The 15,727-nt window shown below is 37.1% G+C and overlaps 1 protein-coding gene across 1 annotated transcript; it reads right to left on the reverse strand.

Annotated features, from left to right (window-relative positions):
- Positions 1 to 1,879: 1,879 nt before the first annotated feature.
- On the reverse strand, positions 1,880 to 9,498 carry LOC101309669 (LMBR1 domain-containing protein 2 homolog A-like). Its single transcript, XM_004288114.1, has 14 exons — positions 9,331 to 9,498; positions 8,796 to 8,872; positions 8,069 to 8,227; positions 7,177 to 7,390; positions 6,289 to 6,375; positions 6,037 to 6,176; positions 5,846 to 5,926; positions 5,034 to 5,098; positions 4,394 to 4,566; positions 3,957 to 4,087; positions 3,779 to 3,863; positions 3,181 to 3,394; positions 2,927 to 3,027; positions 1,880 to 2,737 (listed from the first exon to the last, which is right to left on the reverse strand). The coding sequence occupies exons 1-14, from the start codon at positions 9,496 to 9,498 to the stop codon at positions 2,276 to 2,278; spliced, it is 2,157 nt and encodes a 718-aa protein (XP_004288162.1). The 3' UTR covers positions 1,880 to 2,275.
- Between the last annotated feature and the right edge of the window lie 6,229 nt (positions 9,499 to 15,727).

Below are 15,727 nucleotides of genomic sequence, written 5' to 3' on the forward strand. Positions count from 1 at the left end.
TAATTGCATTTTTGTATAGTTAGGCTCAACTAGAACCTCAAATAGGTAACAAGATACAAATTGTTCTCCAATTGCAACATAAACTGGAAAAGAAAAAGTCCATCTACTTAAATTGAAAGTAGAAAAAGAAAAGGGTATTGTTGTAACTGAACCAAATTTGTCATATGCATAAATAAATCGAAATTTCTTGGAAACCACTCCCATACATGCGTGTGCCTCTTCCCAAAACAAAACGGAATAAATCTCATCGGTCTCTATAAATAGTTGCAGATACCAACAGAGAAACAAGAAAACAAATCAAAACCACCATTATTGACACACAGAGAGGAACCAAACATCTAACCAAAAATGGGCTGGTCAGAATCAGAGAGAGGTCTCTGCAAGAAGCACCCGGAAGTGAAACAGTTCCCCGGCGCCGTCTGCTCCACATGTCTCAGTGAAAAGCTCTCTCAGCTCTACGCTCCCTCCTCTTTTTCCGACAGGAAAGTAACCGCAGATTTCTTAGGTTACGGCTTCCTCCCCATCCACTCTTGCTCTTCTTCTAGCTACTCCTCTGCCTCCTCATCTCCTCCGGTGACCAATCATGGTCGTCGAGGGCACCACAAGCGCAACGCGTCGGAGGTGATGGGCCGTTCGATGTCCTTCATGTTCAGCAGTGATGGGACCAAGCAGGGTGGAGGTCATCATCATGGGTTGATGAAGAAGAGCCGATCGGTTGCGGTGGTTACGAAGAGTGGCGCGAGTCATAGCTTTGGAGATCAGGCGGTGATGAAGAGCGGGAAGAAGAAACGAGGGTTTTGGTCGAAGCTGATTAAGGGGACGGGGAGGAAGACCAAGCAGGTTTTCAAGCACTCCAAGAGTGTTCTAAGATGATCAAGAGGAACATGAACTGTCGTAGAGTAGGTGTACAAGTTAAGTTATTAGTTTTTTTGTTTCAAAGAAATCTAGTAGTATATATTTTGTTCATGATATCATAAGATTGATGTGAAATTTCGATACGAAATCAATGGAGACTTTTGTGTGAACTGCACAGTTTGAGAGATTATCTGGTTGTAATAACAGATTGTTTTTGTGAATATGATTCTTCATTTTCTGTCAGATTCAACGCAAAAGTGATGAGTATTCTTTGTACGTAGTTTTTCCTAATCTGTGCTTTGATTAGTCGGGTTCTTGCCAAGTTTGATTGCTTTTCCGACGAGAATATGATTTCGACTAGGTATAAACACAGCATTTAGGTAGCAATACTGTAATACTAATCAGAGTTGAGGTGCTTGGGATGTAAGTCAAAGTTCGTGTACTGTGAATCCGTAATTGAAAAATTAAAGCTAATTGGATTCTTGTGTATGTATTCGAATATAAGCTTCAAATTAAACTAAACAGAATTGTGAACAATGACTGATAATATCTTAAATTAGGAGGTGGAGGAGTTGGGTGGTAATGCCATAATGGCATATATGATTAAGACTCTTTCTGAAGTTGGTGGTTGAATTTCTTGCCTCTGCCCCTCCATGCATCAAATCAGAAATTGGCTCACAGCCAAGTGTGATTGGGAATTTGACTTGAAAAGGCCGTGTGTTTGAACCACGAGGAATGACATATTTGGTCTTTGGTCATATCAATTTGATTGATTTTCATTACTTATAGATCTTTGTATCAACATGTGGGTTTTCTCTATTATGGGAGCAATTTGGTGTGAATGTCGACAATTTGATCCAGGTTCACAATCTATGCTTGTTTGACTGAAATTCTAAACAACAGCTGAATTAAGCCTCTTCTCATCTTCTGTCTTGTCATATATCATAAATCATGGGTTTACGTTGTTTGTCATCATTTGCTGCTTTTAAGCAAATTGGTAGCGAACGAATTAAGGTCCCCACCAAACTTTAAGAGCATTCTGCTCGAATGTTCAATTAATTCCAATGGGTTGCCAAATTGGAGGAACAAATGGCAACAAATGATATTACATGTATAATTCACATACAACATTCCCCAGCTGTCATCTTTTCCTTTACATATCAATGAAATGTTCTAATTTCCCTGTCAACATGTTCCGAGTCCTTCAACTAGCTGCTGCTAAACGTATGTGGTATCAGTATCACAACATATCTTACCAGGCTCAAAACTGCTCTTGGCGGATCCAAATTTTTGCTGCCGGCAAATGTTATCAGCCCTCACCGTAGGACCTATACATTTTATGGGCTCATATTTCCAGTTCAACAGCGACAAGCTCATCGCCCACAATAGATTGCAAGTATCATCTAGTAGGTCGATGCACTTACATGCCATCTCCATCCTCATCATCATAGCCCACATGGTCTGAAGGGGGCCGTTTCAGTTTCTGAAATATATCATCAAGAGACTCGGAAGAAGAACCACGTGACATATCTACAGTTTCTTGAACTTGGCGCAGGGGAATAAATTTTTTGGCTGCTATGTTGGCTTTGAAATTTTGAAAACCATTTTTCATGGATACCCACTTTGAGGCCAAGCCAGTAGGCGACCCTTCTATTGTGTTATCAGGGTTAGCTGCATCAAGCAATGAGACCTTGGCGGAAGCAATAATATTCTTCTCCGGATTTTTATTGAATGACCCTTGTCTGCTCTGCTCTCTAATGGCAGCATACTTGCTCGAGATGGCTTCTTTGCTTGAGCTATATCTACGAGATTCTTCTGTCACTGACTTTGAGGGAGTTCCACTTCCAGCATCAGTCATTAAATTAGTTGTTGTTTTCATTTCCTGAAAGTTTCGCCATTAAAGTTATAAATGAAGAAGCGTGTCACTTGCCCTATTATCCAATATATAGTAGCATATGGAGGAGAAAAAGGAAAGGGGATGGAGTGGGATAAAAAAGGGAAATCACAGAATAAGATGCATACAGTATGTCAGATAATTTTTACTGGTAAAATACAAATAAAGTAAGTGTACCATGATATTGCTTCCAGACTCGACATCCGCGCCATTGAAATTCCTAGCCAAGGGAATGACATGCTCCCCAACTTTGCAACCTTGTTCCGCCCAAGTTCGTTCTGAGAAACAACAAGTTAATAAGTACAAGCATATTCCGGATGATCTGTTAATCCATAACCAAAAGAAAATAATGATATTTCATAGTCTCAGACGGCATAAGTGAACACCCAAGCTTATGTATCCCACAAGAGCAGATAACGGTATACGCTAACCTTTTTGCAAAATTATTAATCCAGATGGATCGAAACCATCTGTATCATCAACTTCGGTTTGAAATTTAAATCGCTTCCAGCTCCCGAAAAAATCAATTATGCGGTCAAAGAAATTGCTAGCAACCAGCAGGGTGTACACAACCATGATAAGTGGATAGATTCTGTTAAACTCACTCCCAAAGAATGGGACAGCTTGATCAATGTTTCCCATTTTCTGTGAATTCACAAACACACAAAACTAGTCAATCATTAATTAAGATACATTCTACAACTAAATGTACCTAAAAGAACATTAGATTACATGAAAGGCGAAACCCGAAACACACTGGAAACAACATCATTTCACTATGTGAAACGGAACTTACAAATAATGAGAACACTATTATAATTATGATAATTGAAACAGGATCCTCTCTGATATATAAGAAGCAAAAAGGCATAAAGGAATATTTTATTGAAAAAAATAATAAAAACACATTCGTGAACAAACCATCCTCACAAAGGGGGAAACAAATTCTTTTGTGCAACTACAAACAAATGTTTGCGTATGTAACTGTACTTTATCAAGACCAACTGTCTTTAATGATTTGTAGCTTACCTTTTCAAATATAGTTTTTTGATCACCAAGACGAATGAGGTTGAGAAAGTTGTAAGAAACTGGAGGAGCATAACGAGCGACCATCCTAACAGATACAACAAGCATAAGTACTGCTTATAAACAAAAGATGAGTAAGAAATCTTCAGGGTATGAAAATAGAGCCAAGAACAACACTTACGAGCATATCATAAGCAAGTTAACCGAGCTTGTTTGCCTGGGTGTTAATGAGTAAAACATCAACATGCCAATTTTGAACAAGGAATAGTATGTGCAGATGCACATATACATCAGAGGAACAAAAGCAAATACCTGGGGAAAGTTGAATCAATAAAATTACAACAATGAGCTAGGTAAAGGAGAAACAACAATGTCTTCCAAATCTGGAGACGAGATACATGTTTAAAAAAGGAACAATGCAACTCTAAAATTTATATATGCATTTTTTCACAAAGCTGTGGCTATGCTCATATGAACATATGCAGCTAAGCCATAATCAATCTGTCAACCTAAACAATACAATTTTTTAAAATGACTTTTTGTCGTACACCAAACATACATAGTGTTAAAGTGTACTAAACATGAACACTTTCACCTATTAAAATAACTCCAGTTTACCTGCACAAGAACCTCTTGCTTTCCAACAGCATTGATGAGAATAGAGAAAAGAGATAGATCAACTCTAGGAAGTAGTGTTGCTTCAGCTAAAAGAATTGCGGCTGAAATGATACCGAGTAGGATAGCCAAAACTTTCTCAAGTTGTTTTCTAACTATACAGCGCCACAAGAATTCTGCAAAGGCAACCATTGGTTTGATTTAAATTTGGAGTCTCCAATTTATTATGCAAAATAATACGCTACAATATAAAAGCTGAGGCTCAAATACCAGATAGTAATTACTTTAAATTAATAAAAGAAATAAAGTCGTCGCTTTAAAGCAAAAGGAAAAAGAAAGTATCAAAAATAGGTCAACAGAATGCAATATAAGTAGTCTCTTCAAAATCTTAATCATACGTTCACAGAAGTTACAATGTGAGTTATTATGTAGGATGTGTCTGTTGCACAATCAGATAAACAGAAGACAACAGATGTGTTGTCTTCACATGAATATATTGAGATAAAAAAATATACAGGCCCCTCCATGAATCTAAAAAAATCAATCTGGTATTCATAAGACCGTAGTGCCAAATATTTCTTCATTTTCTTTGCCAATACAACTCAACATTTAAAGTAAGTGAGTTTATGGATATGATTATTACCTATTGTATCGATGGAAGGTCCAAATCTTCCAGATCGTGTAGGTCTGAAGCTTGAAATAAATTTCCTGAAATAATAGCATGTAGATGAGAGGTCATTAAAATCCTTTTGTTTTCCATCTAATAGAGAATACATAAAATTTAAATTAGGATGAGACAATAGAGGCGGGATAAGTATATTCTTTTGCAGTCTAGTGATGTTTAATATCCTTTTATTTCCCTCTCACAGAAATACATATATAAATTATGAAGAGACGATAGAGGCGAAAAAAGTATGTTCTTTTGCAGTCTTGTCAGATGTTAATATATCTTGCCAGACTGTTGATACAAAATATTAATAGAAAGGATTTTGCGAACTTGTGATCCAGATTGACAATCTATCAAAGTCATTGGCGGAGATGTATATATATCCGGAAACGATGTGGAGCACACGTCCGCAGTGCGCACGAAGCTCCGTTCGCCACCCTCCGGCGCCGACGACGGCGCGCCTCCACCCCAGCAGCGTCCCCGATCACTTTCCCTTCCCGGCGAGGCCGCTGAATTCCAGTTTCCAGCGAGATCGACTTTATTTGAAGTTTTGGGTGATCTCGCCGGAAAACTGGAATTTGGCGGACTCGCCGGGGAGGGAAAGTGATCGGGGACGCTGCTGGAGTCTGCTGGGGTGGAGGCGCGCCGTCGTCGGCGCCGGTCGGTGGCGAACGGAGCTCCGTGCGCACTTACGCATGTGCGCTTCATATCCGGCCTCTATATATATCTACTTATATATATAATGATCAGATTTATGAATGCCGGAAAAAGAAAAATCTGATGCATACCATCCAGTAGAACTGCGGCGTTCGTAATTCTTTACTGTATCTTCAAGTTCAAGGGCCTCTGTAACATAGGTCATATACTCACTGCACAAACAATTGGTAAACTTGAGAGACAATCACATAGAACGAATAATTACATAGAGAACAAAGTGGTTCTCACGAAGCCTACTGGTGAAGAAGTAAAAGAAGTTTACCTTTTGTACCGGTAATACTCTTCCTTGGTTCTCCGGAGATGACGCCGAAGTGTAGCCATTGATTTTTCATCAGTATCATAGTCCATATCATTTTCGCCTAATCGGCCACCTTGTGGTTTAAAGGATGGATCTTCTCTAAACTGTTACAAGATCAGATTCCAAAATTTACAAAGAGAATCATAAATGGAAGTACTGAATCTGAATTCTTTGTTTTATTTCATAACTGTTAAGATACGTAAAAAAAGAAAATACCAGCTGAGCTAACATATTGTCAATAATATCCATGTAGGATCTTAAAGGATCACGCTTTGACATCTGTGTGGATGTTGCCTGGGCGACCTAAAGAATAAATCATAGTCAAGGATCAAAATAAAGAACAATCAAAAGGATTCAGATCAATATGTTTTGTAACTGCCAAGCTAGTTCATCCTACTTAATGACACAAATCATCCATTGAGATCAATCAGTTTGTAGCGAAATATAAATACGAGACAAACCGATGAAATACAATGTGCTTAGGAATCAAACAGTGAACTTGAACAAAAATTTTGTTTTTAGGACCGACCATTTATGCATGGCTAATTGGCCACCAAGAAAAGTCTAATAACAGACAAGGCCATAGATACATAGTATGTTGGGACTTTCACACTTGCATGTTGGCCAAATGAGACCACCCCCCCCCCCCACCCCCACCACACACACACACACAACCCTCCCCATTGCATTGGACTGAATAAGTAAACTAAGTAAATACTAAATACATATCCATGCCTTGCAGTCATACGAGAGGGGATTTCATACTGCTCTTGGGCTAGGTTACAAATTTATCATAACCAGGTTGGGTTGGCCATACTGAACTAATTCAAGCAAAGTAGGGAAAGAAACCAAGTTTGCTTAGTAGGGTATGGTAGAGTGGCAAGAAAAGTAGCCGCCCCTACCTTGTACTCAAATTTAAGTTACAGCAATGGTAACACAATTACACACCTTCAGAATAAACTTAACATGCAAGAAGAATCATGCAATCACAAAAATAAAAATATAATAACAAATCATAAAAAATAAGAAAAACTAACCGATCTTCATGTAATTTGCAAATTAGGATAGTTAAACCAAAACATGCAACAGAAAGGATCAACTCACCACAATAGCATTTGAAAGTTCTTGATGAGCGTCATCAAGTTTGACAGCCATTTTAGCAATTTTATGAGAAAGTACTTTTTGACGCGTAGTCCAATCTGCATTTCTCCAAAGTCCCTTTGGAATTTCACTCAAACCAAACCCAAGAAGAAATGCCCCAGTAACAAGTCCAAAAGTATTGGAGCAAGCCATGGCAAAACCTAGTAGACTTCCACTCCTGCCAATTAAGCAAGCGAAATGAATTTTTTTATGATAAAAGACTTGGAGGAATGAATGTAGCTTCATATAGCATTACTTTTCTCAATTGTGATCATAACACCTTTTTGACATCTCATTCGCACTATTTACTAACTCATTTCTTGATAAAATGTTGTCATATGGTTATTTGTCATACACTATTGGACACGAAAAACAGTTACATCTTTCATTAACACTCCAGCACTTTGAACACAAGCTACAGATCACAAGGGAATAAATGAAGACACTATAGCATGAACTCTTGAAATACTCTGTAAACTTTCATGTATGCTTGTGTGGCTGATGGGAGTTGCAGAATATCAAGGTATATGCTCCATACGCATGAAAAGATGTCTTAGATGCGTCCCTCCAACATGTCTTATCACTTAGATTTTCTCCAACATAAGTGCTCATATAATGTAGCAATCACTGTTCAGGGCCATTTACCATATATAATACCTTGATACTGATGATAACATCTCCAAACACAGATTGCATAGCTAGATGGAGCGATAAGTTAATCTTTATTACGTACAGGCTAAAGATGTAGGGTAATTTGAATAAAAGAATTTAGCAATTTGGATTATTATGTCTAGGCAGCTTGAAGGTAAGAAGAAACTAATATCCAGAATTTATTTTTGTAAGGCCAGAAACTAACCAATGATTGTGCATCATGATGAGGACAATTAGTCCAATGAAGCCAATAGCTCCGAGAATCAGATAAAAGACTAAGTTAACATGTACACTAGTCTTCAATCTCTCAGTCATGGTGAAGTCTCCAGCATCTTCAAAGCCCTGAATAAGGGGCACCACAGTCCTGCTCAGAAATAACATTACTTAAAAGTATGAGAAATTTGCATCAATTAGCTCTAAATCAAGTTCTAAGCACATCTATGAACTAATCTATCATTTAAATTAAAGGACCATTGAACAGGTAGTATCAAATAATTCTGAAAGCTAACATCAAGTTTGGCATTGCAATAACACTTCAAATTTGTTGAGGAATCTAACAGAATGGCAACTTGTCACTCACTCTGAGTTCTATTTTTTTTATAAATAAGACAATGGAAACAGAACTTATGAACCAGTATATAACCTAAGTGGAAAGTAATAAACACAGAAAAGTGATTAAGAGGAGCTTATTTGATACTGTTGATAAGTCCAATGGCTCAAAATAAGATCCAGATAGTAATGCTAATCACCAAAAATAAAAATAAAAGAGAAACCACAAATTTGGGAGGGTTCCATGGATTTTTGCCAAGAAAAGAGCTTAAAGGAACAGTCTGATGATATAATAACTAAAATACTTGAAACTCATACGGCAGGTACAGAAAAGGATAGATGGGGAGCAACTAAAACTGTCCATGAAATTCCATGTTACGTACCAAGTTAGTAGAAATGTACTCCAATAGGACCAGCCCCAAAAGAAAGAAATTCCTCTACTCTCGACATGATTTATCGTCTGTGCACATATAACAAAAGAATTAGCAACAGTCGTAAATCCATCAAATTCCGCATGCACGAACGATTTGCGAATATATCAACTAAGACACAATTGTCAACCAATGCGAATGACATCATTCTCTTCTATGCCAATGCATATAGAGCATTCCATCAACTACGAAGATCAAATTCAAACCAATACCATCAACTGTCCATTTCAGAGTCGGTTACTTGTTCCGAACCGAATCACACAGCTTCTAGCTACTATAAATTCAGCTACGAAAGAATTCAAAAACCAGAACTAAGCCGCATACAAATTGTTCATGAAGAACTAAACCAGTAGCAAAATTCTACAGCTAAAACAACCTAAATGCATTTCTACCGATTCAAACACCTCGGAATTCAGAAACTCAAAACCCTAACCGGACCAATTCAAAATCCCAAACCGAAGGTCGGTGAATTCGGAAAGGGAAGTACCGTCCAGATGTCGGCGGGGACAATGACGATGATGGAGAGAGAGCAGAACCAGGTGTATCCGACGGTGAGGGCGACGTAGCGAGGGACCTCCGGGCCGGCGAAGTAGCGGAGCGTGATCAGGACCATCCCCAAGGTCAGGGGCAGCGAGATCAGGTAGAAAACCCACATCTTCTAACGCCGGAAACGACGTCGTTACGCTTAAAACGGGTCAGGCTGATCCGGCGACCCGATCGCTGCGGATTTTGGGGAGCCACCGAGGTTTGGTTTCCGTCGCCGGGAAAAAGAAAACAAAGAATTAGACAAGCACGTAAAGCGTGTTTATTTATTTTATTTTGGTGATGGGTCTGGGCTTCTGTTTTGGGCTCTATTTGTTTGTGGGAGCCACGTCAGGAGAGACAAGGAGAGTGGGGCCAGAGTCTACGTGGCGGTGCGGATCTGAGAGGCTCTTGGACCCGGGAAGTGGCGGTGGTGGTGACGTTTTGTATATTCTTTGTTGGCACTTTTGGATCTCTAGTGAGGCTTTTATTTTGTTGTGATATGAATGGTTTGTTTAGCCATGATTTGATTAAGGTTTTGGATCATTCATCGGCTTGAAACTATGTTTAAAATAGCACACCGTGGGGCTAAGGTGAGGCTAGGGGAGGCGAGGCGGCTAAGGAAAGGCGCGGTTGAGGCGAGGTCAGACGTAAATGGCGAGCTGAGACGATTGTATTCATGCATTTTTTTTGTTTGATTTATTTCTACCAAAACAATGTAGTTTTGATAACACATAAAAGCTAAGAGAAAAAATAGAGCTTATATAAGGTTCTTTTATAAACCAGTCTATAATTATTTTTATTTTATTTTGTTTAATATATTATAAATTTATAATACGTGAAAGCTTCGCCTTAGTGTCTTATTACTTTGAAGGCTTGATATGTTAACAACACACCTTGACTCAAAGATTTGTCATTTTAAACATTGGTTTGAAATGCTACGATGACTTATTTGTGGTACTTCACTTGCCTTACAATCATGTGTCTTGACGAGCGGAGTAATAGGTGATACCTGAGTTTGTCCTCTTATTTGTGGTACTTGTTTGCATTATAGTTGTGTACTTTGATGAGCATAGTGATAGACGACAAACAACTCTTATTGAACAAATAGTCGACTCACGATCTTCTCGTACTTAAAAATGAGATATTTATGTGACTAGACTTTTAGTCTTTGCCCATTTACTCGTACTTGAAAGTAGCTAGCAATGCTAACTTATTTTTTCGTGGGAGGTGGTGTACTAGGCCAAGCTTATTAGACTTTTTTTTTTTTGTAGTTCCAATTATCAACAATGGACTTTAACTTTGGGCCTGGTATCTTTTACTTAATTTTTTTAGGGTGTTGCTAAATGTACCTAGCAAATTACTACGTATACCCGACAAAACAATTTTATTTAAAAAGACGATTTTATCCTCAAACATAATGACAATAATAGTTAAGATAATTAAGATAATAACGAAACAAACCGACAAATATTAAACTCTTGAACCCAGCCGTTTATAGATGAACCAGCAGTAAAAAAACTCTATTGAATTGCTTTCTCTTTGAATCTTCTACTACGGAAGCAAAGCAAATCAAACAGACTCGATTCCACTTAAATCCCACTACTACACATCATCAAAACTAAATACACAAGGTTTGTGTTTATATATAACCCATCATCTATGGTGCCCTCTAAATTCATAGGTCTCTGCACAGACCCGTACCTGAATAGAGTCTTAAGAGTCGATAGACTCAGAGCCCAGAACCTGCTTAAGGGGTCCAAATTTTTTTTCTTCTCTTTATGTGATTACATTAGTTTAGTTAAAAACAATCAAAAATAATTACAGCATATCAAAAATAATTACAGCATCCAATTAGGGTGATGTTAGATTACAAAATAGAGAAATGAATATAAAATCTAACCTATTATATTACTATCATTAGTTGCCATTTTAGAATAATGAGCAGTCTAAGTAAGAGATTTGTTGTATAAATAAGATTTTTAATAGGATTTCTAATGTTTTTTGTTGTTAGATTTTAAGTTTATAGTTTTAGTTCGTGAAATTTTTTGTGTGTTTCTTAAAAAGAGAAAATAAAATTGAATGGATACTATACTTTGAGGGCCCAATTTTAAAAGTTCGACTCAGGTCTAAAAATCACAGGTCCGGGCCTGTCTCTGCATTTCAGGTTTTTTTTTGTTTTTTTTGTTTTGCCGGAGCATCCGGTTTGAGCTCCGGACGGCTAAGAGTCTCCTGATCCGGTTTGGGTGGTTCTAAGCTCCGGCGCGCCAGCGACAATTGGGAGAGTCCGGGAGAAAGAAATTGGGTTTTGGCAAAGCTTACTTCCTCGACCCTTCTTCACTCCGAGAAAGAAATTTTGGGTTTGCTGGGTGGGAGTTTTGTGCGTGAGTTTTGCTGGGTGTAAAAAAAAGGGTATTATTGGAAAGTTGCTGAGTATAATTAGAGATTTTATAATTTTGTCGGTTGTAAATAATTTGTTTGGTCTACTTAAAAATTTGTTAGATACATTTAAAAGCACCATTTCTTTATTTTGTTACTGTGCTTGTCCCCGCGACTTTACTTGGAACAGATGTTTTCATCTCTATAGCCGCAGGAAGCACCACATGCCAATTAAGTTGGCCATATACGAAGGGAAAATGTCCTCCGATATTGTTGCTGGTGTACGAAATGCCGTTACTGACAGTGTTGATGTTATCAACATTTCTTTAGGTAGGGAAGATGTTCAAGATGCTATTGCAGCAGATTGGTTTACTACAATGGTAAACAACTTTTTCGTTTTTGTTGCAGCAGGAAATGAAGTGCCAGAGCTTGGAGCCATAGAAAACGGTTTTCCACGGGGTATTGACTGTACTGTCACAAGCACCGTGGACAGGTGGTTTCAGGAATGTTGACATTAGGAGATGGGAATATATATCATCCATGGTGGTCTATGTTTCCAAGTGATACAGTCATCTACGATATATGCCATTAGTCTACGATACGATGGAGTCATATATAAGATTGTTCAATCATATCTATCAACCTCAAGTACCCATCCTATATATGTTTATACAAACGATACTACAAATTTCGCCATTGGTGGCAAAAGTGACACGCTATACATAAGGCCTTGTTGATGGCTATTAGAATGCTGCAATAATCTACTGTTTGAGCTCAACTCAATTTGTGAACTCAATCAAATAAACAGAGATACAAATAAGATCAAGAGAAAGGGTTAGATAAATCTAGCATGTGAGAATCCAAATGAGGCACGATGTCGCTGTCCTAAAGTGATAGACATCTCCCCTCGTGTAGGTATTGATGGTCGTCTAAGCACTTCAAGATACAACCCTTACATCTCACATGGTGTTTAATCCGCTTCACACGTTCACGGTAGACGGGATGTTAAACTTTTATCAATTGCCTAAAAAATAGAGAGGATGATTTGGTGTAGAAAGAGAGTCAATAGAAGAAGAGGAATAGGGATACAACCCTTACATCTCACAAGGTGTCTAATCCGCTTCACACGTTCACGGTAGACGGGATGTCAAACTTTTATCAATTGCCTAAAAAATAGAGAGGATGATTTGGTGTAGAAAGAGAGTCAATAGAAGAAGAGGAATAGGGAAAGAAGAGTTTATGCGTACTCTTATTTGAAGAAGATCGAGTTCTGTATTATAAAGACTCTTCTAAACTATTCAAAAAAACATTTTGAACAGACTCTTGGAAAAATAAAAGACATAACTTTTGACACTGATAATAATAATAATAATAATTTTGAATCTTCAAAATATAACAACAAACCGACAATGGCACCAAAGGGCTCAATAAGCCACTAGCTAGTGTCACACCGGAGATGTTATCAATTGAAAAGGAAAATGAGAACCAGTCACATATGCTCAAGATAACCTACAGAGGAAATAAGAGAATCAAAGAAGTATCCAATAGTGTGCTTACTTGGATTGCAGAAAGAACATAGCACAAAGAAAATCAATTCATTGTATTTAACCTTTGTGAATTTGTGTATGGTCATAAAAAAAACCCAAAAAAGTTATAAAAAAAAAAACAACACACACACACATATACAGATATACTGACAAGGCTAGCTAGCTAGATCAGTGACATTTTCTGTGAATGTCTCCACGTACAGTTCCATTTACAGGCCAACAGCAACCTGAAATCTATGTCAGTCGATCATGTCCATTTCAAACAAGAAACAAAATGGGGAGCCATATCAATGATATCATGCATCAGGCCACCACCCAGCACCATGCCTAGCCTTCACATGAAAACAGTTCAATTTTGAAGCTCTTCATCATTACATGGATTCCTTTTGTTCATCTAGCTTTGTAGCTTTTCTTCCTCCCTCCTCTTTTGACCCCCTCTGATGTGTGCCCTATGCTTTAGAAGATTCTCCAGCAGTAGTCTGATATGAAATAAAGCCTTTGCAGTTTGCACTTCCTTTTGGTCGATCTCCATGCCATTGGATTCTTTTTAGTTTTTATTTGTTGCTTTCATTTGACATATTATGGGATATGGCATTTGCCTTTAGCCTCATTTCCAAAGCCCCAGCACTCGATTGCTTAACTATTTTTTCTCCATTGATGCAGATCACATCACTGCAGGTGGTGCCTATCCATCTCTGACTTTTAATTATATTGATTTAGCCCAGAATCATATGTAATGGTTAAGCTTTTAACCTAATCACTACAAGTTGATCATAATTAAACTATCAGTACTCTAGCATCATTTCTATATATGCAATTAACTGTTTTGTTATTTAAGGTATATGTGCTCTCTCTCTCCTAGGTTCCAAAAAATGAAATCTGATCTGCAATTGAGCACGGATTTGTGAAAGTCTTGGACCTTTGTTTTTCACCAACCCTTTTTCATTAATTTGTAATTTATTTAAAGGTATAACTATATAAGTCTTTGTGGTTAGCCTAAGTAGTTGAATTTTGGTTAGATTAAGAGTAGTTTCTTCTGAAATTAGTCATTTCTAGATAACAAACCGGAAACACTACAAGCATTTCAACTAATAAAAAGTGCATGTTGGTAGTTTTCTCGATCCCTAACCCAACTTCCACACCACTCATGCATACATATAAAGACAGTTCAACCATCCATATCCAAATGACCATTTTCAATTAAAGAGAAGGTTTTGTAAGCTTGTCTTTGTTTAAAGGAACGTATATATACGATCAGTACGTTTCTCATGCATGATGAGATATGTCTCATACTCTCATATATAGAAAATGATCCGAACATTAATATTGAATACAGAAATAGATCTTTACCTACTAAAGCAAAACGAAAATGACTTGCATTCAAAATTTGAAAAGCATTGCATGAAGCCATACAAAGAACCCCTTAACTGAAGATATACATCAGAAAAGAAGGATCAAACATCAAGCGAGTTGATAGAATCGTGTTAGAACTTAGAACTATACTAAATCAGCGTTTTAATTCTCTCTAATGTAACAAAAGACAAGAAAAATAGATCAAAAAAACGAGTAGGTTTTTTCAAGTTCAGTTATAATTCTCAGTTGTATTTGTATACTAGCCTTTTACCAGTGTATTTTTTTATAACGTAGTTATTAAGTATATTTTTATTTTTTTTATTTTTTTATTTTTTTATTTACCATATTAACCATTGTTCTTATTAATCTGAATAACTTAATAAAGGTAGTATTAATGTCATAACATAATTTGGTAACCTCACTTTTTAATAGTAAGCAAAAAGCTAACATCTTGAACCACTCTCTTTTCGGGAGTTCTTGGTTGGTTGATGTTGTGCAGACAATATCCCACATAGGCATCTTGCCATTGTTGCGTGTCTAAAGATGAAGAAGGAAAAAATGGAGGCTTTAGTACGTGGATCAACTTTCAAAGGATAATAAGAATGGCAACCATAACTTTAGTTTTGATGGAGATCGATGACTCTTTATCATTGCACTAACTTTTTTTTTTCCCTGCTTTCTATGTCAAAGTCAAACTTAGAATGAGTATTGAAAAAAAATGATTATATCCGGGGAAAGTAAGATTTGTATCCTCGTTAAAACATGGCTCGGAAAAAACATAATTTATATAAACATAATCTATTGACGTGTCATTAGGTACGTAATGATTGATATTCATTATAAATTTTAAGATCACATTAATCTACGAGAAATAAGCATGGAAAATGATGCTATACCATTTCTCTTAACAATGAATATTATATATGCGTGAAATAGTAGCTTATTAGTTCGTATGTTTCTCTTAACAATATTATGTACCTACTATATAATTATCTTTTGATCTGAATGTTATTGTATGCTTCCTTTCTTCATAATGTTTTTTTTGTTTTGTTTTTGTTTTTGAGAATAATTCATAACGCATTT

This window comes from Fragaria vesca, linkage group LG1, assembly GCF_000184155.1.
Source record: "Fragaria vesca subsp. vesca linkage group LG1, FraVesHawaii_1.0, whole genome shotgun sequence".
Lineage (NCBI taxonomy): Eukaryota > Viridiplantae > Streptophyta > Magnoliopsida > Rosales > Rosaceae > Fragaria > Fragaria vesca.

Coding starts and splice junctions, on each gene's coding strand:
- LOC101309669 (XM_004288114.1), bottom strand. CDS start 9,498: ATGTGGGTTTTCTACCTGATCTCGCTGCCCCTGACCTTGGGGATGGTC. Junction 6,177..6,288: donor ACAATATGTTAGCTCAGCTG/GTATTTTCTTTT, acceptor ATCTTGTAACAG/TTTAGAGAAGATCCATCCTT. Junction 5,099..5,845: donor CGCCGCAGTTCTACTGGATG/GTATGCATCAGA, acceptor CTATTATTTCAG/GAAATTTATTTCAAGCTTCA.